Below are 23,127 nucleotides of genomic sequence, written 5' to 3' on the forward strand. Positions count from 1 at the left end.
AGTTGTTGTTTTTCAATTTTAGATTGTTTTTTATTCCTGAACAGTTGTTTGTTTTTGTTTTTGGTGTGAACTTCATTAGTTATTTCTGTATTTTGAAACAAAAATTTGTAATGTTTTTTTTACAGTTTACATGTTTTGCAGACCGCATGTTTTTTACACTTTTGCAGCTGTATTTATTTAATATTTAATATTTATTTCTTTATTTAATAAGAATCTCATTTTTGATAATAATTTTTCATAATAATTTTAGTAATATTTTTAATTATTTAATATAAATGTCATTTGTGATGTCCTTTATTGATGTTATATTATATAGATTATTTCTGAATGTCGTGTTGCTGCCACAGATAAATTAAATTTCCCCAATTATGGGATTAATAAAGTCATCTATCTATCTATCTATCTATCTATCTATCTATCTATCTATCTATCTATCTATCTATCTATCTATCTATCTATCTATCTATCTATCTATCTATCTATCTATCTATCTATCTATCTATCTATCTATCTATCTATCTATCTATCTATCTATCTATCTATCTATCTATCTATCTACGTATCTAAACCACGGGTTTAATACACTCCACACTGAGCACATGTGGGTGGCTGTCTTTCCTAACTAACAAACATTCCAACTTCCACAGAGCTCCAGTGCGAAGGCAGTGTAGACTTCACTCTTATTGAAAATGAACCATCCATCTTTATCGATTCTACAACAGTTTTTGGGCTTTATATACAAAATGTACAGCCATGTTAAAAGTTAAACCAAGTTGGACTGTGACCAATCAAGGACTCCGATTTGGTAGTGACCTATGGGTAGCGTCCTTTACAAAACACCAAAGTCACAACTGAAAAATTGATAATGAAGGAAAAATCAGCAATTGTGGTTTGTGCTCGGTCAGAATTATTTGACAACAAATCTTTCATATTTCAGAACAAAGCTGTAAAAAAAAAAGGCTGGAGCAAAATTTTGACTGCCTTGACGTTTCGCACCAATCATCTTTCAACTGTGAGTATATGAGCTAGTATCGGTGAGCAACAGCCCAGTGTGAACACCATATACTAAAAGAGCGTTTAAGAATGCCAGTTTAGTACGTTCTTGAACGCGTATCACATGCCCGGTGTGAACGAGTATAACAGTCGAATGGGTGGAGTTTTTCTTTTGGGACTTTCAGGTGTGCATTAATTATGAGGTCATCAGTTTGCCTCCCTCGACTGAAGTGTGCCTTTACTAGTCGACTGGTTTGCTTTAATGTACTTTTCTCTTTCTGTGATGGTGACATTCCGGTTGTGAAGGTCATGTTTTATTTATGCATTTTTTTAAGATGGTAGCCATCTAACTGGGCTTTAAAAAGTTTATGAACTTTATTAATAAAGATTTTTTTTTTTTGTAACTTTTCTTTCAGCCGAGCTCCCATTGCCTTTTTGCACAACTTGTGAACATTACAGAATCATGCCCTTAAAAGACAAAAATTAAAGACAGGTACCAGGAGCTTCCTCTGGTAGGCGATAATCTTCTTTAGGAAGGCAGACTCCTGCAGATCAGGCTCATCACACCTGTAGCTGTGGTGTCGTCGCACTTTTGCTTTCATCTTCTCATTCTTCTGCAGTGTCTCAGATGTCTCCATGCCTCTGAAATACCAAAGCAATTCTCAACAACAGCTAAATCAAGGACCATACCTCATCTACTGAGCAAGTACATACTCAGAGGACTTCTCTGTTTCAGCTGCAGCTTGTGTTGTTGTGTCATTTTCATCGAAACAACTCCTGGACTGAAACAGAAAACAGAATTGAAGTCATCATGTCTGGGTCTGTGAGGATCACGGGAGAAGATCTATTCATTGTTTATCAATTTCACTTCATGAAGGCAGTGTTAGTCTCTGACAGACATCTACGCCCGACTGTATTCAAATTCTGAAGCAAACATTTTACAGAGAAATACATCTTAAACAAGCCAAACTATAACAGTGAAGCGCGTTCAGGTTTTCACCTGATGCCTTTGCCGGAGTTCAGGCTCGGCTGCAGCAGGCAGTGATGGAGGGGGCGCCGGGGAGTTGAGGAGCTCAGTGAGGCTGGTGTCAGGGTTATGAGGTGTGATCCTGTACTGCCCCCCCTCCTTCCTCAGGTCCAAACCAAAAATGTCTGACAGCAGCTCGCTCTCGCCGGTGTTTAAGGCCAGGTCAGCCAAGTCCTTGCTGGGGGTGCTACGGTCAGTTGGCCTCTTTTCCCTGTCCTCCCCTTCCCCTCGCACCTCATCCTGGGTGGGGTCAGGCATATTGGCCAGCAGCTCTGACACCTGAGGTAGGAATGGTCATCAACTCTTTAAAATCTGGATTACCATTGACCACTTTGGTTTTTCAAAAAACTAGACCTTTATGGTTTTGGCCCCCTCCACCAGATTTCCTCCCATGAAGGTATTATAGAAGATTCTGCAAAATCCTCGAGTCACGCTGAACACCACATGGAGAAGGGCCAGCAGGAGGGACCAGTAGAAGGAGACCAGGGTGGTCACCATATCCTTCATCGTCATGTTCTTTATCTTCTTAATCTGCTTCTTCAAGCTCTTCATGGACAGCACCTGAGAGGGAGCACAGTCAGCCACTCAGCATGAACACATACTCCTCCACATCGGCCTAATTGGGGGGATATCAGAAGTCAGAGCTGTCTCCCCCCTCTGGTCATCGGCTGTCTCCAGACTTCTAGATGCACTTCTAGATGAAACCCCAGCATGCAGTTTCTGAGTGGTGCACACCTGACTGTCATTCGCAAAAACAATCACAGTCTACTTCAGCACTGTGCTGAGCCTCACTCAGTGTGAAGTATTGTTTGTGCCACACTGCCTGCATTACCGAGCGTTATATCCTGACCTGATTTCCTCACCCTGTTTGGTGTCTAACTCCTTTTGCTTGCCACGTGCTCCAAATCTCACCTGGATTTTGACTACTTCTGTTTTTTTCTCTGATGCTCCCATGTTCATTATTGACCCCTCCCTTCCTGACCCGATTTAGCTTTGTGGACCTTTAGCTTTGCTAATAAAACCTGTTGCAATTGGAACCAGCCGTCTGACAGTTTTGTGATAGCAGGCTCTCCTTGTAATATGGACTGGCATTGCATGAATGAACCACACCCCCACAGCCGTCAAGATTACAGTACATCAAACATGATGTCTTGTGAAGTTAGAAAGTGGAAGTTCAGAGGTTTGAAACCAACATTTTGTTTTTTATGTGTTTTTTTTTTTTAAAAACATTATGACGTGGTTTTAAACAAACCATCTTCCAGTCTCAGAGCACACACTCCTTCACCAGATCACTGAGCTGGTCAATCATGCATATGAATAGAAAAAAAAGACATTATCAGAGAAGCTGAGTTTCAAGAATCCCCGTGGCAACAGGTAGGCAAAGTCTGACGTGTCAGTCTAAGATTTGTTGTAGAATTTTTTTACTTTTACAATGAGAACATTTGTCAGGAGCACACACACAGCACACCCAACAAAATTTACCACATGCAGTGAGTCTGGCTGTTTTGTAAGTCCTGGAGCAGTCTGAGAGCCCACCTTAATCAGCAGAAGGAGGTTGTAGCGCAGAGCAAGCAGAGCCATGTACACTGTGCTCATGGAGAAGAAGCCTGCATCAGCACTGTCCTCCTCCGACTTCTCACGCTCGCCATCCTCCTTCATAGCTAGCCGCTCGCCGGCATCAGACATCTGAGCCGCTAGCTGCATTTCAAAAATGGTGTCCTCACAGAAATTCACAAACAGCTCCATCTTCTCCTTCTCCCCTCCTTCATTCACTACATCAAAGATGAACTGACGTTTGGACTCTTTGACCTGGGTAGAGTGGAGGATGCTCAGATACAAGTGCAGAGGACGCAATAACATCAGGCGCATCTTAGAATTGGATAGTCACCTGAGGTTTCTCCCACTGAGTCCGGCTGGACTCACTGATCTCAAAGTAGACCCTCTCGATCCGCTTGGCACTGCCCATTATCTCGATGCGGCCCAAGTATGGCTGGAAGTAGTTTAGGACACTTTCTGCCAGCTCCAGAAAGGTTTGCAGCCGGGTGTCATGGGGCATGTGCTCAGACAGGTTGGTAAGCAGAACAGCTACATTAAAGCCAATGTCCTTCAGGTAGGAAGTGGAGGAAACAAAATTTCAGGAATTTAAACCGTAAGACATTAAAAGTCTAAAAATCCTAAAAAAAAAATGGAAAAGAGGATTTAACTAGTTAGTGTCAGAACTAATTAATACAGTTTCCAGATGCAAACCATGCTCTGTATAAGATTAAAACAGGAAACAGAAAAAAATCTGTTTTCCGACTCTTGTACAAAACGGCCATTGAACCCGCATTGCAAGTTAAACCATGTCGAACTTCAACCAATCAGGGACTTGGATTTGGTAGTGATGTATGGATTTGATTAATTTGGTGAACTCACACATGGCAACAAGATTGATTACATTAGTTTTTTTTTTTTTTTTTCCAAATAAAGACAAATCAAGGCCACTCTCTTGACATGTCAATTCATATCCCCCATTGTGTCATGCCCGAATCGCTAGATTTGCACCCCTCGAAATTTCGGACCAAGCCTCTTTCAACTTTAGGTGGAGGCTGACATGCGCTTGTAAACAGTACACAAAAAGAAGAAGCCCCTCCCTGCTTTTCCACTTCAAATAGTATGGGCTAAATGAGCGTTCTTGAACACGTGTCAAATGCCTGGTGTGTACACAGAACCTTCTGTAAATTCCTAATCAAAAGTTAAACAGCAGTTGACTTCTGCAGGAATAAACAGGGTCAATTTACAAATGTTTTCATAAGTATTTACTTGAATTTGTTTTTTCGTTATTAAAAGTATAAAAGTATTTCTGTGAACTTTGATTGTTCTCAAAAACTAGAATTGGATGGACTTTTGTAGATTTAAATGCGTACACCCCACTATATTTGTCAGAAAACTTTTAGTGACCTTATAGAATCAACATTTTCTGTGATATACTATACTACAAAATACACCTACAAAGAAGGGCCATTGATTGCAAACAAGATATATTAATTTGCACACACAAAAAAGTGATTTCCCTAACAAATGAATTCAAGCCCATGCTGCAAAAATGAGTACACCCCAGTCATAGTCTTAGGAGAAAAGCCAAACCTAAGACTACAAATTCTAATTACCAGGCATTCAATGAAAGGTGAGTCAAATGCATTTCATGCTGTCAGCAATGGCTCCCCATGGAAAGGAAATGTCACCAAATCTGAGAAAGTAAATAATTTCTTTGCATAAAACAGGTGAGGGTTACAAGAAGATCAGCAAAACTTTACATATCAATCAAAATACTAAAACAAAAGTGATCCAAAAATGTAAGAAAGCTGGAAGTGCAACCATCTTACAGAGATGTCCAGGTCGTCCACAGAAGCTAACATCACAACAGGAGGGTCTTCTGATGAGAAATGTTGAAGAAAATCGCTATGCAAGTTCACTGCAGTTAGCTAAAGCAGTAGAAAGCCAAACTGGAGTGACTGTTTTCCGTGACAATAAATGGAACACACTGCAGAGAAATGGTATGTGTGGTTATTGTCCACAAAGGAAGCTTCTCCTCAAGTCCATGCAGAAAAAGGCATGGCTAGAATTTGCTAGATCACCGTTTTTGGAAGCAATGGTTTTGAAATTCTATGGCGTCGCAAAGGTGAGGATTTAGAAGAGAAATGCATGGTGCCTGGGTTTAGCCTGCGTGCACCTTGGGGGGAGAAGCTACTTGGCAGGGGTCCTCCTCCCATGGTTGCCGTATGGAATGGGCCCCCCCTCTCTCGGTTTTATTTGCAACTTAGACATTTAGGGCTCTTGGTAAGGGGGGGTGCTTGGACATCACTGCCAGCAAGCAGCAGATGTCTTCCTAGCGCCCTACCCGCCAATTTTAAGTGCACCTTAGACATTTAGGGCCCCTTGGTGGGGAGGGTGATGGCACATCACTGTGAGTAATCAGGAGATGTTCCCTCAGTGCCCTACTGGCCAATTTTAACTGCACCCCCTTAGTACACACACCCTTTACTCCTCCAAATATACATTCAAACATAAACACACATAAATGCACACACACAACCTCACAAACACACACTCATTTCGCAAGAAAGGTGGGACCATGGACCATCTGTCCCCTACCCCATCCCTGGTAGGGGGTACTGGGCCCTTGGCAACAGTGGCCGCGTCCCCCGGGTGCTGGTTTTCTGGGCCCGGCAGCGCTCTTTCCACGCAGGGAGAGGGATCCCTGATCTCTCTGGCAAGGCCAAGAGCCGGGGGTGTCCGTGTCCCTGTGGTGTGGGTCCTTGCCCCTGAGTGCTGGGCCTCGACAAATTTCCAACGGTGGCTAAGTCTGGTCGGGCCAAGTTTACAACACCCCTTGTGGGCCCCCTTTTCTCCTGGATGCCCCCCTCCTGAGCGGGGACGGCTGGTCCCTGCCTTGCTCCTTCCTGGGCCAGCCGTGGACCGGGTGGGTGGCTGCCTGGAGCGCGGAGCGGTTCTCCCCTTGGGGGGTTCTGGCCCGTACCTGGGGTTGGGGTGGGGGTATGCCCAGAACTCCTGGGTGGTGATGGGGTGCTCGTCTGGGGCTGTGGGCACTCTTCTCGGGTGGGGCCCGGCGTTGGGCCCTCCTGGCGTGGCGTGGGTGCTCCTCTCCTGGTTGGGCTGGGGCTGCGCTCTCTGTCCCCCCGTGCCTACCTGCTCTCTGGCTCTGGGGGCCCCGTTGCGGTCCTGCTGGCCCTGGCCTGGATGGCGGATGTGATCACCCGGGGGCAGTTGTTCTCTGCCTGCTGCTGAGTGGCATTGGGGGGTTCTGGCTGCCGCGGCTCTCCCTCCTTCTTTTCACATTCCACCATCCATTTGGACAGGCCCCGCCCCTTTTAGATTCGTATTACATCTGAACCTCACCGAAATGATAAACATGATGATAAACTTGTTGCCTTATGCTGCTTCATGGTTTTACCCCCCCCCCCCTTATAATCACCCTTTTAACCCCCCCCCCCCCCTTTCTCTAACATCCCTCTCTCTTTTTCCCTCCTTTCCTTTTCCGTCCGGTCCAACACAAGAGATTTTCAAATATGATTAAAATGAACAAAGTTTGGCCTTGATTACTAAAGGGGTTTATTCAGACATACCTCTGGTTTGTCAGAAAATCCATAACCCTTGTTGTTAAAGTAAAATATGTCTATCACAAGTGGCCTTCAGCTCTCATCTGTTTGCCCAGCTGTTCGACAAGTTAAAAAAAAAAGAAAGAAAGAAATGGTGCCTAAAGTGAAACATGGTGGTGGCAGTGTCCTTATGAGGGGGTGCATGACTGCTGCTGGTGTGGGGAGCTGAACTTCATTGATGGTTTCATGAACTCAACAATGTACTGATCTATACTAAAGGAGAAGGTGCTGCCATCACTTCATGCATTTGGTCCTCTAGCACTTTTCCAACACAGCGATGATCCAAATCACACTTTTAAAGCTACTGTTGCATTTCTGAAGAAGAACAGGGTGAAGTTGATTGAATGGCCATGTATGTCTCCTGACCTGAACCCAATCAAACTCCTGTGGGGAATTCTGAAGCGACAAGTTGAAGCGACTCTCCATCCAGCATCTAGGCTCTAAAAGAGGTTATTCTTGAAGAATGGAAAAAGAAAGATGTTGCAATATGTCGCCAACTTGTTTATTCCATGCCTAGAAGACTTGGTGCTGTCCTTAAAAAATCACAACACTCATACAGTAGTAGTTTTTATTGCAGGGTGTATTCATTTTTGCTTTAACCAACTTAAGTAAAACTGAAGATTATGTGATCTAAATTAGATTACCTTAATTTCATGTTATGGAGTTAAAGAAGTGTTCAATAAAATTCAACCTTGTGAAAAGTTTTGAAATTTTTCTTTTGTTCATTGAGGTACTGATTAAATTAGTACTTTTTAAAGGGGTGTACTCATTTAAACTAAGCACTGTACATCCATTAATATTTTGACAACAGACAACCAAAATTTAAGAAGTGATGATAAAACCATGGAGATACCACAGACCAACACCGCAGGCTGTCAAGCATTCCATCTAGCAGAGTTCTGGCAGAGTTTGGAATGGTACCCTTGAAAGCTAACACATTAAACATTTTGGTATTATTTTTTTGAACTCCAAACAAATAGCTTTAGCTATCTAAACATTAATGGAAGCTTTGCTTACCAGTCCCTCAGTTAGTTCAGTTACATTTACCTTGGCTGGTTCATGAAAACGCTCCACAAACTCCTCATAGTCCAGGAGTTCGTTCTCATCAGTCTCAGTGCAGGATAGCAGGAACTCTGTCTCAGTCTGTGTGTAGTGTTTGTGACTCTCCATAGCCTTATGGAAGTCCCGCTTGGAGATAACGCCTGTGTGGTCATTCATTGATAAACCATCAGAAGCTGTTTTAAATTCATGATCCATGAATGGAAATGTTTTATGTAGGTATAGATACAAGTAAATAGGTTTGCCTTTTCCATCAGGGTCATGCTCCTTGAAGGCATCTGATGATGTGAGGTCTTTCAATTTGAGAAACATATCGAAGAACTTGAGGATCATCTCCACATTGTTGGAAGACTCCACCAACATGTCCACCATCTGCTTTCCAATTGTGCCATTTACGACATTACCTGCAACAATAAAAGACAGATTTGAGGGAACTGAATATGCTAAAAACAGGACACAATGAGACAGATATTTTCCAGAATTTTCAAGAGTTTTAAGATCTGTATGAAGCTCAGTATCTGTGAGTCTCAGCGGATGCAGTCAGAGTGATTTGCAAGAAGAAGGAAGCTACTGCAACGCTCTCCTGGTCCAATATTTGAATGAAAAGTGCTCACCTTCCAGCATCGACAGCAGCATGACCACCATGTCTTTCTGCAGATCCATCAGTTCCTTTAGTAACTCAATCTGACTAGAGTCCTGGGGAAAAGAAGGTAAATGTATTCAGAAACATTCAAACCTTAATTAGTGTTTCTGCAAAATATATAAATAATTAACTATATTGATCTAACAGAAAATCCTTCTCACCTAACCCTAACCCAGGCACTGAGACAAACAAACACACTTTCAGACATGTACACACCCACAGGGTAAGGGCAGACATTTTTGCATAAGAAATTCAACTTTCTTTATGCAGATGAGGGATACTTTTTCTAAAATCTGTCGACATCAGTGACACCTTTATGGTTTCTACAAACCTGAGATAATTTCATCTGCATGTGAGCAAAAACATGCAGAAAACCAACAACGGCATCCCACAATCGGCTGTGTGCCAGACTCTGCTGGTTTCCTGTGCATGGACCCTACAAAAGCAACAAAACTTCAGTCCCATTAAGTTACAGAAACTTACACTTAAGGAAAAAAATCATTGAGTAAATTCTGTTTTCCTAAATATAATTTATTTTCAATTTAAATCTGTCTTTTATTTAACTATGAAATTACAATTAAATAAAAGTTGCAGCCACCAGCTTACCTGGATGTATTCTGTCAGGGTGTTGAACACCTGCTTGGCAACGTTTATGGCCTTGGAGAAGTTTCTCTGACCCTGCTCATCAATGACATCTTTCCCAGAATAAAACCAGTAAAAGTCACTGATAGACTCCTACAAGTGGGAGACAGGTACAGAAAAACAGAAAGACGTGAGAGGCAGCAGAAAAAGACGGAAGACAGCAGAGAGGCAAATGAGAAAAAATACAGAGACAGAGAGACTCACAACAGAAAGAAAGGCGGAAGACAACAAAGCGACAGGAAAGAGACAGCAGTAATTTTGTAGCTCTTTACTGAAATAAATAAAATAAAATAAATAAATTTATACTGTATTCATCCCTCAATGGGGAAATTCTTCTCCGCATTTGACCCATCCCCTGGGGGAGCGGTGAGCTGCAGCTGAACCGCGCTCGGGAGAAGTGTTGTATGTTGATTCGAAAATAGGAACAAACTAATTTTTAGACTACAGTGTTCCCTTTTGCAGTTTCGCAGATTTTTTTGGGGCAATTTACCTCTTTCTTTTTTGTTTTTGTTTTTTAGCTGCGCACTATGATCTGCATCTTGATTGGTAGTAGACCACTGTCAATCAATCTCCTCTCTGCCGTGTCTCTCATACAGAATGCATTCAGATGGCCAAATAAACAATAATTAGTAGTAGACATTCGGTTTCATTTTATAATAATTGAATTATTTTTTTATGAAGGTTTAAACTTTGAGAGTTTAAGCAAGAGAGAAAAGCACAGAAATGCTCATGACTGTCTAAGACCAGTAAAGTGAGGGGATTTACATCATTAAAACATAAATATTGTAAAAATTAAGTTGACTACTTAGCTGATTTTACCTATCGGAGGTTATTTTTACAACTAAAGTAGACAAGGGACTACTAAACCTTAAACATCTGGCCAAGATCATCATCATCATCATTTATTTATTTATTTATTTATAAAGCACCTTCCATCACCAGCAAAGAGATCCCACAGTGCTGCACACACGGAGAACAAAACATAAAATAATTAAAAGCATAATCCAAATTAAAACATTGTAGAGAAATAAATAGAAAAGAATTAAAAGCATAAAACCAATTTAAATAAGATTAAAACCAGGGCTAGGCAGATATTAAATCACTGAAATGGAGGAACAACTCTTTTTCAAAACACTCCATCCTCTCTCTCCAGTCCTCAAGGACTTGAGCACAAAAAGGTAGATTGGATATTGGCCTATAGTTTGAAAACAAAGCAGTATCAAGCCCTTGTTTTTCCAGCAGTGTTGTCAACACCGCCTGTATAAAATTGAGTGGAAACAGAGTGGGCGAAAGACTAATGTTAATAATAGATAAAACTGCAGAGCCTAAGACTGCAAAAACGTTTTGAAAAAAAAAACGGCTGACAGAACATCACTAGAGAACTCAGCTGGCTTTAACCATAATACTACTCTTTCTAACTAATAAGTGTAAAACTGTGTAAGAGAGGACCTACTACCAGCAACCTTTTCCATAAAAAATGCACGTTTTTCACAATTTTCCACAGAGCCTTCCATAGAGCAAAAAGCAGTATTTACAGTCTTGACCAAGGTGAGAGGAAACCCAAAAGACAGAGCTAAGTCCAGAATAAGTACATGAATGTGTGTTGGGTCAGAAACTGTACGAGACCAAAAGAATCCAACACGTTAAAAAAGTTCTTGCCGAGCGGTTTGTCAGCACACATGACTGTTAAAATCAACTAAAATTAAAGCCGCAAGCGGCGTTGTATGGCCCGCAGACGCAACCCGCCTTCTACGCCCAACTCTACGCACGACCGCCGCCCTCACCGCCCACAAATTAACAGCTAGTCAAGGCTGATTTTGCTAATTATGCTAACTATGCTAATTTGGCTAAAAGTGCTAGCATAGCATCATCAGCATCATCAGCATCATCAACTCTCTCAGAAAAACACATTACCTAAAATGCTAATTATGCTAACTATGCTAGCTATGCTAATGTGGCTAACAGTGCTAGCATAGCGATCAGGATCATCAACTGACTCAGAAAAACACATTACCTAAAATTCTAATTATGCTAACTATGCTAGCTATGCTAATGTGGCTAAAAGTGCTAGCATAGCGATCAGCATCATCAACTGACTCAGAAAAACACATTACCTAAAATGTTAATTATGCTAACTATGCCAGCTATGCTAATGTGGCTAAAAGTGCTAGCATAGCGAGCAGCATCATCAACTGACTCAGAAAAACCCATTACTCCATTGGTGAGAGCTATACATCATAAGTTAGTAAATTCAAAATGGCGGCTTTTCTTGTTATTTTATCTCCATAGCAACCAGTTTATGTTTTGGTCCCCTCGGGAGGACGAACAGATTGACGTCAGTTTCGGGCAAATCGGTAAAAGTAAACTTTTTGTCGTCCTTAGCAACAGTGGTTTTATGCTAACCACGCCCACATTCCTTATATGTCCATATCCAGTGTTTTTCAATGTATGCAGTTTCAGGCATTATTGCATGCATTCAAATTTCACAGTAGTCCTTTGAAAAACATAGGAGTTGTAACAGTGCGCCACTTTGCTAGCTCGCCACGCGCACGCCGTTCAAATTCTACAACTTCTAATTCCAACATTTTGTCCAGAGTAGCTGGCTGTTGATGCCCGAAAAGTTACGAGACGATTGATGAAAATTCCAACGACGAGTTTTCGTTTGTATCTGGTGCTAAAGGTGCTTTTTTGAGAAAATTACAGATGGCGGCCTTTTCCCAAGGTCAAAGGTCAACGACACTCCTGTGGTGTTTGTAGACTGGAGCTGGCAGCAAGTGTGTGCAATTGCGTGAAAATCGCTCAAACAAAAGTGTCGTTTCCCCATATCGTGGGAAAACACGAAAATCGCCAATTCTCAGAGTTCGCCACAAAATGGCCGCCAAACCGTAGGTCGTGTGGCCGCGCAGTAATGATTTCAAAACTTCTTTGGGATATACCCGACACGTGTGTTTTGGTTTCGCGACTGTATTTTGAAGTACATTTTGTTGGGCCCCATACGCGATTTTCGGCCCATTCATTTTTTTGAAGGGATCGCTGGCCGTGATGTCATCGTCTTCGGGTGGGTGACGTTGACTTTGTGGAAAATTCATTTGCAATTTATCCCAGGTGTGTGCACGTTTTGGTGACTTTTCGAGCATGCGGCGGGGGTCACATTCTTGCTGAAAGGCGGCGAAGTCGTCGTTCCAACTGCGAAAACAATAAGGTCCTTGCAGTCAGTGACTGCTGCTGCGGGCCATAATAAACCCATGCTCATAGTTAGGGATAAAAGTGTACGGAAATTCAGAAAACATGTTAAAATCTTAGCCTTAAACTTAGGAGGCGGATAAATCAAAAGTCCTAAAAAGCAGAGGCGGACCGAGAAAAACAAAAAAAAAACTCAAAAGAGTCAAAAAGTTAAGGTGGTGTAAGGTATCTAAAATTATAATTCAACTTTAAAACACAGAGCAATCCACCACTTCTACCCACAGATTGTGGTACATTAAAAATAAGAACAGTTATTAGGTAAAAGCTCCAGCAAAACACCTGACTGAGCACGAGGGATCAACAATGCCCAGAAAATCCAGCTTTTGGGCATAAAATAGTATTTCAAGATAGCATTGAGCATTGATTGATCTAAACCTCCTTGATGTCGCGGCCGAGTCTGCGGTCTCCGGTAATGACTCAGAAGCAGAGCGCGGATTCGATGAGTCGCTTTTCCTCCAACACACTTGAATCTGTGCCGGCCCTACAAGGGAGTGGGACTTCAGGTTACCTCTGACTACAGAAACCAGGCACGGCTTCGGACAAGAAAGCAGTATCCAGGGCGCAAAAAGACCACTTCCAGATTCACAGGCATGGGACACGTCAGTCCTAGAACTGAGACAGCTGACACGAAGGCAAACAATTCTCCCACTTCACCTCCCCCATCGACGCTTGCTATTTCGGGGAAAAACAGCTGTCCGACAAAGAAACGCCGGTACTCCCAAGCAAACTGGGTGAGATAAATCAGTGACCAACCGAACAAACGTAGGGGCAGGTGGATAAAAAAGTTTAGATACAGTGTCTTAATCATACACTGACCAAAAATATAAACGCAACACTTTTGTTGTTGCTCCCATTTTTTATGGTATGAACTCAAAGATGTGAAACATTTTCCACATACACAAAATAACCAGTTCTCTGAAATATTGTTCACAAATCTGTCTAAATCTGTGATAGTGAGCACTTTCCTTTGCCAAGACAATCCATCCCACCTCACAGGTGTGCCATATCAAGATGCTGATTAGACAGCATGATTATTGCACAGGTGTGCCTTAGACTGGCCACAAGAAAAGGCCACTCTGAAATCTTCAGTTTTGTTTTATTGAGGGGGTCAGAGGACTTAGACAACCAGTCAGTATCTGGTGTGACCACCATTTGCCTCATTAAGTGCGACATATCTCCTTCGTATAGAGTTGATCAGGTTGTCTATTGTGGCCTATGGAATGTTGGTCCACTCTTCTTCAATGGCTGTCCGAAGTTGCTGGATATTGGCAGGAACTGGAACACGCTGTCGTATACGCCGATCCAGAGCATCCCAAACATGCTCAATGGGTGACATGTCTGGTGAGTATGGTGGCCATGCAAGAACTGGGATGTTGTCAGCTTCCAAGAATTGTGAACAGATCCTTGCAACATGGGGCCATGCATTATCATGCTGCAACATGAGGTGATGTTGTTGGATGTACGGCACAACAATAGGCCCCAGGATCTCGTCACGGAATCTCTTTGCATTCAAAATGCCATCAATGAAATGCACCTGTATTCTTCGCCCATAACATATGCCTGCCCATACCATAACCCCACCACCACCATGGGCTACTCGATCCACAACATTGACATCAGAAAACCGCTCACCCACACAACGCCACACACGCTGTCTGCCATCGCATGTGAGCATTTGCCCACTCAAGTCGGTTACGACGACGAACTGGAGTGAGGTCGAGACCTCGATGAGGACGACGAGCATGCAGATGAGCCTCCCTGAGACGGTTTCTGACAGTTTGTGCAGAAATTCTGTGGTTATGCAAACCGATTGTTTCAGCAGCTGTCCGAGTAGCTGGTCTCAGACGATCTTGGAGGTGGACATGCTGGATGTGAAGGTCTTGGGCTGGTGTGGTTACACGTGGTCTGCGGTTGTGAGGCTGGTTGGATGTGCAGCCAAATTCTCGGAAACACCTTTGGAGACGGCTTATGGTGGAGAATTGGACATTCAATTCCCTAGCAACAGCTCTGGTGGACATTCTTGCTATTAGCATTCTTGTGGCCAGTCTAAGGCACACCTGTGCAATAATCATGCTGTCTAATCAGCATCTTGATATGTCACACCTGCGAGGTGGGATGGATTGTCTTGGCAAAGGAGAAGTGCTCACTATCACAGATTTAGACAGATTTGTGAACAATATTTCCGAGAACTGGTTATCTTGTGTATGTGGAAAATGTTTCACATCTTTGAGTTCATATAATAAAAAATGGGAGCAATAACAAAAGTGTTGCGTTTAAATTTTTGGTCAGTGTAAGTGAGGAGGGCACAATGTTTTGCACTAGTCATAGTAAAAACAATAAAACAATAAAATGTTGAGCGACAAAGAGATGGCATGCCATGAACATTGGCGCCATCTTGAATCTATTGATTTTTATATAAGATGTATGAACTTTTATGGTTTCACCAGTTTTATATATTCTCTAGATCAGAGAGAAAAGTGCTGGTCTTGTTCTCCAAACCAGAACAAGGCACGTATTTAGCCTCATTTTTTAAATGGTGGCTTTAAGAACTGTTTTTTAAACAGTTCTTAATGCTCTTCAGAAAAGACAAAGATATGGCAAACATATAAAGTGCACATTAGAACAGATGTTGCTGACCTGAACTCTGAGTAAATAATCCACAGTGGAGATGATGATGTTGACAGTTGTATTGTTCCCTGTTTGTGTCCTCAAATAGTTCTGGAAGTCTGGAACAAGACCATAAGATTCACAGTTTACACAGTGCTCAGGAGAAGACTGCAGCTCATGCCTTAGACCAGTGGTCCCCAACCTTTTTAAAGCCATGGACCAGTATGACATCATAAAAAGTTTTTTGGACCAGTCTTTTAGATGTGGCGGATGATGATTGTAGCAATACTACGATGAAGGAGGAACAGGAACGTGACAAATACAAACCCTGAGCTTTTATTTTGAAACGCATGACATTCTACGTTGCACAGGTGTCACCATCCTCTCCCCTTCCCACACTCATGGTGCAAAAAAGAAGTACTGTCTATTAAATGTGGCTTTCTTTTTGTTTGGAAGTTGAAGGCTCCTCTTTTGTCTCCCGGCTGAGCCTTTTCCCATTGCGAAAGAAACTTTCCCAAGACGTTTGTTTTTTACTCATTTTGTTAGCGTTCTTTTTAGCGGCAACCTATCACGTGACGGAGAAGAGTGCCTTGGCCTTCGTCAAGAGTGACATAGACGGATGTAACAGAGAATCGGGCAATGTTTCTAGATAAAACATCTTTCAGATTCCGAAATAAATAAAAAGGAGGTAGTGTAAATAATTGATTCTTTTTGTGCAGCCCGGTACCAAATAACCCACGGACCAGTCCGCGGCCCGGGGGTTGGGGACCGCTGCCTTAGACCATCTCCATACGCTTTACACACTCATAAACAGTGTTGGAGTTGTTTTAAGTATGTTTTAAGTAACATATTACAGTTACATATTAGTTTTTGATGTGTATAAGATTTTTTTAAAAAATTACTAAGGAATTTGAGGAAAATTTGACTTCTTACATGTTTGGAAAATTGTGTTTTAGATCAGACCAGAGATTCTCAAGAGGTTAGTTTTGCAAGTTTAATTTAAAACTGAAGTCTTTATATTTATCTATTTAAGTAGATAAGTAAATAAATAAAATAAATAAATGAAATTAGATAAATAAAATTGTAATTGTCACAAAGTGTCATGGGTCCTCCAATACTATATTTTGTGCAGTGTTGCCAGATACAGTCACTATTTTCAGCCCGAGCCCAAAAGTCATCTAAAAACCAACATACCCTCCAAAAACGCCCAAAAGGTTAAAAAAAATAATTAGAGTAATAAGCCATAAAAAGCAACAAATTATTTATTGCATAATGTTTTGATTGAAAGATCAATTTTGAGACATTTTTAAGGAGATCACATCTGCCATTTTTGCACTTAGTCAGAGCAAAACTTAAATTAACAAACTCCTATTTAACCTAAAATAAAAAAGGGAAGGGTAAAAACACAATAGCTAAATATCAATGGCTCTGATATACAGTAACCCCCCGCCCATTCGAGGTTTAATATTCGCGCCCCGCCCATTCGCGGGTGGCCGCAGATGACGTGACATCACAAGCGTGAGCCGCAGAACAGCGCTCATTCCGCGAATTTTGAAAAACGACTTACTCTGTACTTTACTGTAAAGTATTGTTTACGCGTTTAAGATGCCATCCAAACGCCCTGCATCATCTCCAGTTTCTGGAAATTAACCCAAACGGCAGAAAAAGGTTCTGACTCTGCAGAGGCTATGGCTCTGGGAGTTTTAAAACAGCGTCAATTATTCGCGGATTTTTGTAATTCGCGGGGGGACGTAACCCCTGCGAATACGGGGGGATTACTGTAACTTCATTTCATTGTCAAAAGTGAAGATCGTTCTTGTGTTTTTCCTTTTCATGGATTTTACTGAGGTCAATTTTAATCAATTCTCCTTCTGAAATGTATTACAGTGCTTTGATTTTTAATTACCTGTTTGTGTGAACATACCATTTCCAACTATTAATAAAAAATTAAGAACTAAATTAAATAACTCCAGATTACTCCAAGAGATATTGGGTAATTTAATATATGTTTATCAACACCATTATTAAATGGAAAGTGAGGTCATGGGATAAAGATGTCACGAATGTATAAAAATAAATAAATAAAGCATAATGTTATTAGCATACACCAAGTAAACTGAAGGCACACACTCAACCCAGTTTGCATGGAATTGTGCAATCTGCCGTGAGGCAGACCTTGCTTCCTAAACTGTTTATTTTAATATTACATCTCTTGATGGCTGCTGAGGGCAATGACAAGTGAGTCACTGCATCCCCTGCCTCCCTTGACCACATGTCCATGGTTGAGATGTATTTCAATGAGAAACTAAAAACGGCTGAACTGACCCCAAACCCACTCAAATAACATATACCCGCCTGTTGTTTTTGCCCGCAAATTATGAATCAAAAGCGCCTAATTGGGTGGGAAAACGCCCAAACTGGCAACACTGCACTGTGGTTTCCCTTTCTCAAAAGTAAACTGTATTAGTAGTCATCACAATTAAACTATTTCGCTCCTCATCTAAATGTAACATTCTGAGGTAAATTTTGCACTTAAGATTTTTTCATGTTCTACTTCTGCAATGAAAGTAAAATAAAAGTTGAATAAATAAATTACACCAAGGAACTACATTTAAATAACATTAACAATAATCTGTAATTAATTACAAATTGGAAGTATCTTGCACAACACTATTCTTGAAAGGGTATGCGTTAAGAAGACTGCTTTCAATTTCACTTTTTTTGGGTTTTAGAATCAAAATCATGGAGGAGTCCTACCTGAGTTGTGTCCTTCACAAAGCAGCTGCAGGAAGCGGAAAAGGTCACAGGTAAACTCATCATCCTGCATGACCTTCTCACCTATCCAAGAGAAGAAACACATCCACACACGAACACGAATCGGAGAAGGCACAAACACACACAGGCATGGGCAAACACACACATTCATGTGCAAGAGACACATATCAACAAAAAGAGTCAGAAAACAGGACAACAAATGTAAACACAAGGAGAGGGAGGACAACAACAACAAGATGAGAGTGAAGAAGAGTTAAAGAGATGAAGCCAGTTTGGAATAACCCAGATTTCTGCTTTTCAAGGTCACATCAAAAACCAGCAAACACACACTGCTGGATGAGGAGTGCACAGCTCCGTGCATGGAGGTATCAGAGAAGGTTCACTCCCCTTAACAGAAACACAGAGGTTGACCTGAGCTGATGGGCCATTGCACAAGACCTTCACCCAACCACATCATTATTAACATGAGAAGAAGACACCACAGATCTGAGGCTGAATCAGGACTGAAAGCTGACCTTCACACAAAACATTTGCAGTAGCTGCAGTCATGCTGACATGGGAGAAAAAGACTCTGTTCCATTCTCTGCCAACAAACAAAGATGTAAAGAGTTCCCCGTGGAACATGGCAGAGGCTCATTTGGAGACATTGTAACATTTCATCTTGAAAATTTAATTGATATTTCTTTAATAAAAAGAAGATAATCTGCAGAAGATCTTCAGGCATATGGACAGAATTTAAAGGATCTGGTTAAATGCTGCATCTACGAAAAATAAAAATAAAACGAAAAATTCCGCAGATCACATCACTTCAGAGAAGCATGTTCACAAAGCAGACTGAAGGTCAGCTCCAGAAGATCCATCCTGAACAACTCCCCACCGGATATCCTTTGACGTGCTTTATGAAATGGTAAAATGTCTCAGTTTCCACATCGGACCTGTTTTCTATGTTTACCTCCTGTTTCTTCTCACTCATCCTCTGAGCCGACAAGGAGTTTGGTTTGTCAGGAAAAGAAAATGACCGTAATTTCCGGATTATAAACCGCTACTTTTGTCACATTCTTTCAACCCTGCGGCTTATTCAATGATGCGGCTAATTTATGCATTTTTTTTTCAGTTTTTTTTATGCATTTTTTCTACCGACCGCTAGGGCCGCTTGAGCAGAAAGGGTAAGAGTGAGACAGGAGGAATACGGTATATGTGCGAGGAAAACGCAAGTTTTATGTAAATTCCTGCTTTGTGAATGAATAGCACGAACAGACCCTCATCATGGAAATTGCAAGAAGAAATGCATATGACGCAGCTTTCAAGTTAAAAGCAATCGTTAAAAGCAGTGTGAAAAAATGCACCATCACCAACAGGTTTGGGAAAGCCGGTCTGGTGCGTGACGGAGAGGACAGCGCAAGCTCAGGAGAGAATTTGCCTCAGGATGAGAATGACACTGACAGCGACAACGAAGGAGACACAGAGAGTGTGTGGCGAAGAATATCTGACATTGTTCCAATCCGACACTAAGGAAGAAGACTTCCATGGTTTCAGTGAACAGGAGGAAGATGAAGAAAGCTCTCAGTGATTTTTACCGGTATGTTTTTTTAACCAGCCCTGCTAGTGCTCTTATTGCCCTATTGCTGCCGTGTTACTACACAGGCACTGTTTGGAAAGAAAAGCTCAGGTATATTATTAAAACTTTTAAAACTCTTTCTGTGTATCGTCTTTCTTTGTAAATATATCATGTGTTGAACCTTTCCTGCGATTACTTTTTTCTTTCTGACGGTGGTTGAAAAAGGAGGGAAGATCCTCGAAGGCAGATCTTCCTTCGGGGTTCACTTTCCCGTTCAGACCCTCAGAGCCTCCAGAGCGGGTTAATAAAGAATAATTCCCCTTTCTTCAGGGGAAAACCTTCTTTTATTACAGTTCTCCGTCACTCTGTATAACAAACATGAATGCGCACCCCCAACACACTTCCACTGCGTGCTCTCGCTCCCTTTTGCGCTGCATTTGCTCCCTCGTCTTTCTTACACACGCGGCAGTTTCAGCACATACACATCCTCATTCTACAACACGTTTCAATGTGGGCACATGCGGCTTATATACAGGCGCTGCTTACCTGTACAAAATGGTTTATCCTTTAAAATTGTGATGGTGCGTCTTAAAATCAGGTGCGCTCTATAGTCCGGAAATTACGGTATGTAAAGACAATCTTTGACTTTTAGTCCTGCTCCAAACATCAGCAGATGAAGGGATCTTTGTAACAGCTATGTTGAAGCACAAACACATACTTTTTTTTAAACATTTTTTGTTAAGTACTATGTAATATGAAAGCATATCTGTCTCATGATTCAAAATGAAAAACGATCCCTGAAATCCTTTTTCATTTTCATTTAATTAAGATAAAGAAAATGGTATTTTACATTTCATTTTCAAGAAGTTCTCTAGTAAATGTCTAGCAAAATTCAATAAAAAAAAATCTAATTCCGCAAATAAAATGGATTAACAGAAATGCTTCTTCATTTTCACAATGTAACTGCATCAATTGACTCAAAAATAAAATTAAAAATCAATTCTCCAAAATGCTTTATCATTTTCTACTTCAACACCACTTATTCTGTGACGTAATTAAAGTGATGATTCAAAGAGGGGAATATGTGGGAATAACATCAGCCTTTATTTTGTCTAGACACGATTGGAAACAAAAATTCACACGATTGGCACGGTTTCTAAGGACTGTGTGCAGTGTTATTTCCGCATTCAAAAGCCACCTCCACCAGCTCACACACCGTCCCAAAGCTGCTCCTCTACTCGGAGCTCACTCACTCACGCAGAGCAGCCGGATGGACTGCGGTCCGAAGCCTCCTCTGGAGTGCACACAGTAAAAAAAGACCCTCCCCTGCCCGCAAACACAACGCTACTAGTCCGGCTGCTCTGCTCAGAGACATGGTTCACTCGCGTGGAGCAGCGGGTCGGTCCTGTTCACGCCAAGTGAGCACTGACGTCATTGCCCCACCTCCCCCAGAACATTGTGAAAATGAAAAAGCATTTCTGTTAATCCATTTTATTTGCCAAATTAGATATTTTGTAATTTAGGTTTGCTAGACATTTACTAGAGAACATTTTGAAAATGAAATGGGAAATACCATTTTCATTATTTTTATTAATTCAATTCAATTCAATTCAATTTCATTTTTATAGCCCAAATTCACAACAACAGTCGTCTCAATGGGCTTTGTACCAGTAATTGTAAGGTAAACATACACTCAAAAAGGATCATAAATTCATAGAATTCAAAAGGATAATACTAAAACTATAACTAAACAGACTAACTAAAATGGGCATCCATGCCCTTAGACCCCCCTTCGCGGTAAGAAAAGACGCTAAAAGAAAAATGGAATCCGGAAAAATCGAAGAAACCTCAAGGGTGTCCACATGAAGGAGGAATCCTCCCCCAGGACGGACAGGCAATGTAACAGAACTCATAGAGAAGAATTAACTTATCTAACCCTACAACTACATATTTAAAGTCCAGCAAATGATCTTCATCCAGTTGAAGTTGGGGGAAAGCTGGGGGCGCGAAATGAGCTGGAGACAGCATCGACAGGCAGGCGTAGGAGCAGTAGTAGAGGCAAGCCAGAGACGAGGTACACGGTCAGGTACAGGAGCATTAATTAAGTGAAAGAATGAGCGGTGTTAAAGAAGAAGAAAAACTCATTAGGTGGATTGACTTTTCCTTTTATTTTTGAGTCAATGAACGCAGCTTGATTGTGAAAATGAAAAAGCATTTCTGGTATTGACTTTTATTTTGAATTATGCAACAGACATGCTTCCATACTGTAAGACCTTGCAGGTGAAACGTTAAACATTGGTACAAAGATTTTCTGTTGTGTTAGTTAAGGACAAGTGCGTATAATTTAGTTTGGGATAGGAAAGTGTTATATTGAAGTTGACTTAATGTGTAGAAAATGTGTGTTGGATCATAAAATGATGAGGATCTTAGTTGAAGCATTAGGTGATTGTGTGTATTTGGATATATTTTGATGTAAAGAATAGGAAAGAGTACACCTGGAGAATTGAAAGAAGTTATTCAATGTTGTACTGATGTACAATTATTCTTTAAGGATTGCAGTTTTGAAAAGACTGAAGTTTTTCTTTAGTCTTCATGCACGCATGAAATTTTTTTTCTATTTTAAGTAATTGTAAATAAACAGACACAACCTAGACGACAAAAGAGAAGCATCGTGTGTTCATTGTTGTTGGCATTTTCTTCTGTTTTCAACAGAAAATCTACTTCTACACGTGTGTGCCAAACCATGGGAGTTTTACCCACTGTGTGGGTGTAATCATGTTTGGTTGGGAGCAGTGCATAACTTACAAGCACAATACGTAAACGTCAGGTACAAAACGAAAGTTTCAAGTTGTGAGCTACAAGTAAAAAATGAAAGTTACAAGAAGTAAAAAGTCCCAATTCTAGCTCCATACAAATCTAACTGCGTAGAACAGGGGTGGGCAATTACAGGCCTCGAGGGTCGTTGTGTCTGCATGATTTCCAGATAGTCTTGCCATACTCATGGCTGATTACACTGGTTCAGATGTGTCCAGCCAATCAAAACATGCAAGAGCAGGGTATGTTGGAAAACATGCAGGAATGCGACCCTCAGTGCCCATCTCTGTCGTAGTAGTAGCCCAACAACTGCATGAGTTTTTCCTTATAAACGTCTGCATCACTGCCAATATAAAAGCAAATCTACAGAAAATTGTCTAACAACAACAAAAATGGCATCTTTTTTATGGCTAAATATTAATATAAATAGTATAAACATGAAAGCAATGCAAATGTATTAATTAAAATTATGGTTAAATGTGCACATTTCTTCTAATCTCCTATTTTGAAGAAAAAAAATTTGCTAAGCATAATTTAAATGTCAAAATCTTCCTCATCATCATAATGACTTGTTATTGATGTAGTTGAAACATCTGTTGAAGTGGGA

At 41.2% G+C, this 23,127-nt stretch overlaps 1 protein-coding gene across 2 annotated transcripts in view; it reads right to left on the reverse strand.

Annotated features, from left to right (window-relative positions):
- The window catches only part of LOC101172231 (ryanodine receptor 2), a 310,508-nt gene that overhangs the window by 63,180 nt on the left and 224,201 nt on the right, over positions 1–23,127 (reverse strand). For both annotated transcript variants that reach the window (XM_023949560.1, XM_023949561.1), the window contains 13 exons: positions 18,131–18,211; positions 15,404–15,492; positions 9,488–9,616; positions 9,213–9,317; positions 8,853–8,934; positions 8,484–8,642; positions 8,227–8,381; positions 3,909–4,124; positions 3,557–3,829; positions 2,375–2,581; positions 1,994–2,299; positions 1,708–1,775; positions 1,491–1,635 (listed from right to left, as the gene is read on the reverse strand). In XM_023949560.1, coding sequence (XP_023805328.1) covers positions 1,491–1,635; positions 1,708–1,775; positions 1,994–2,299; positions 2,375–2,581; positions 3,557–3,829; positions 3,909–4,124; positions 8,227–8,381; positions 8,484–8,642; positions 8,853–8,934; positions 9,213–9,317; positions 9,488–9,616; positions 15,404–15,492; positions 18,131–18,211 — 2,015 coding nt within the window. The remainder of the gene's footprint in view (positions 1–1,490; positions 1,636–1,707; positions 1,776–1,993; positions 2,300–2,374; positions 2,582–3,556; positions 3,830–3,908; positions 4,125–8,226; positions 8,382–8,483; positions 8,643–8,852; positions 8,935–9,212; positions 9,318–9,487; positions 9,617–15,403; positions 15,493–18,130; positions 18,212–23,127) is intronic.

Source organism: Oryzias latipes, chromosome 19 (assembly GCF_002234675.1).
Source record: "Oryzias latipes chromosome 19, ASM223467v1".
Taxonomy (NCBI): Eukaryota; Metazoa; Chordata; class Actinopteri; order Beloniformes; family Adrianichthyidae; genus Oryzias; species Oryzias latipes.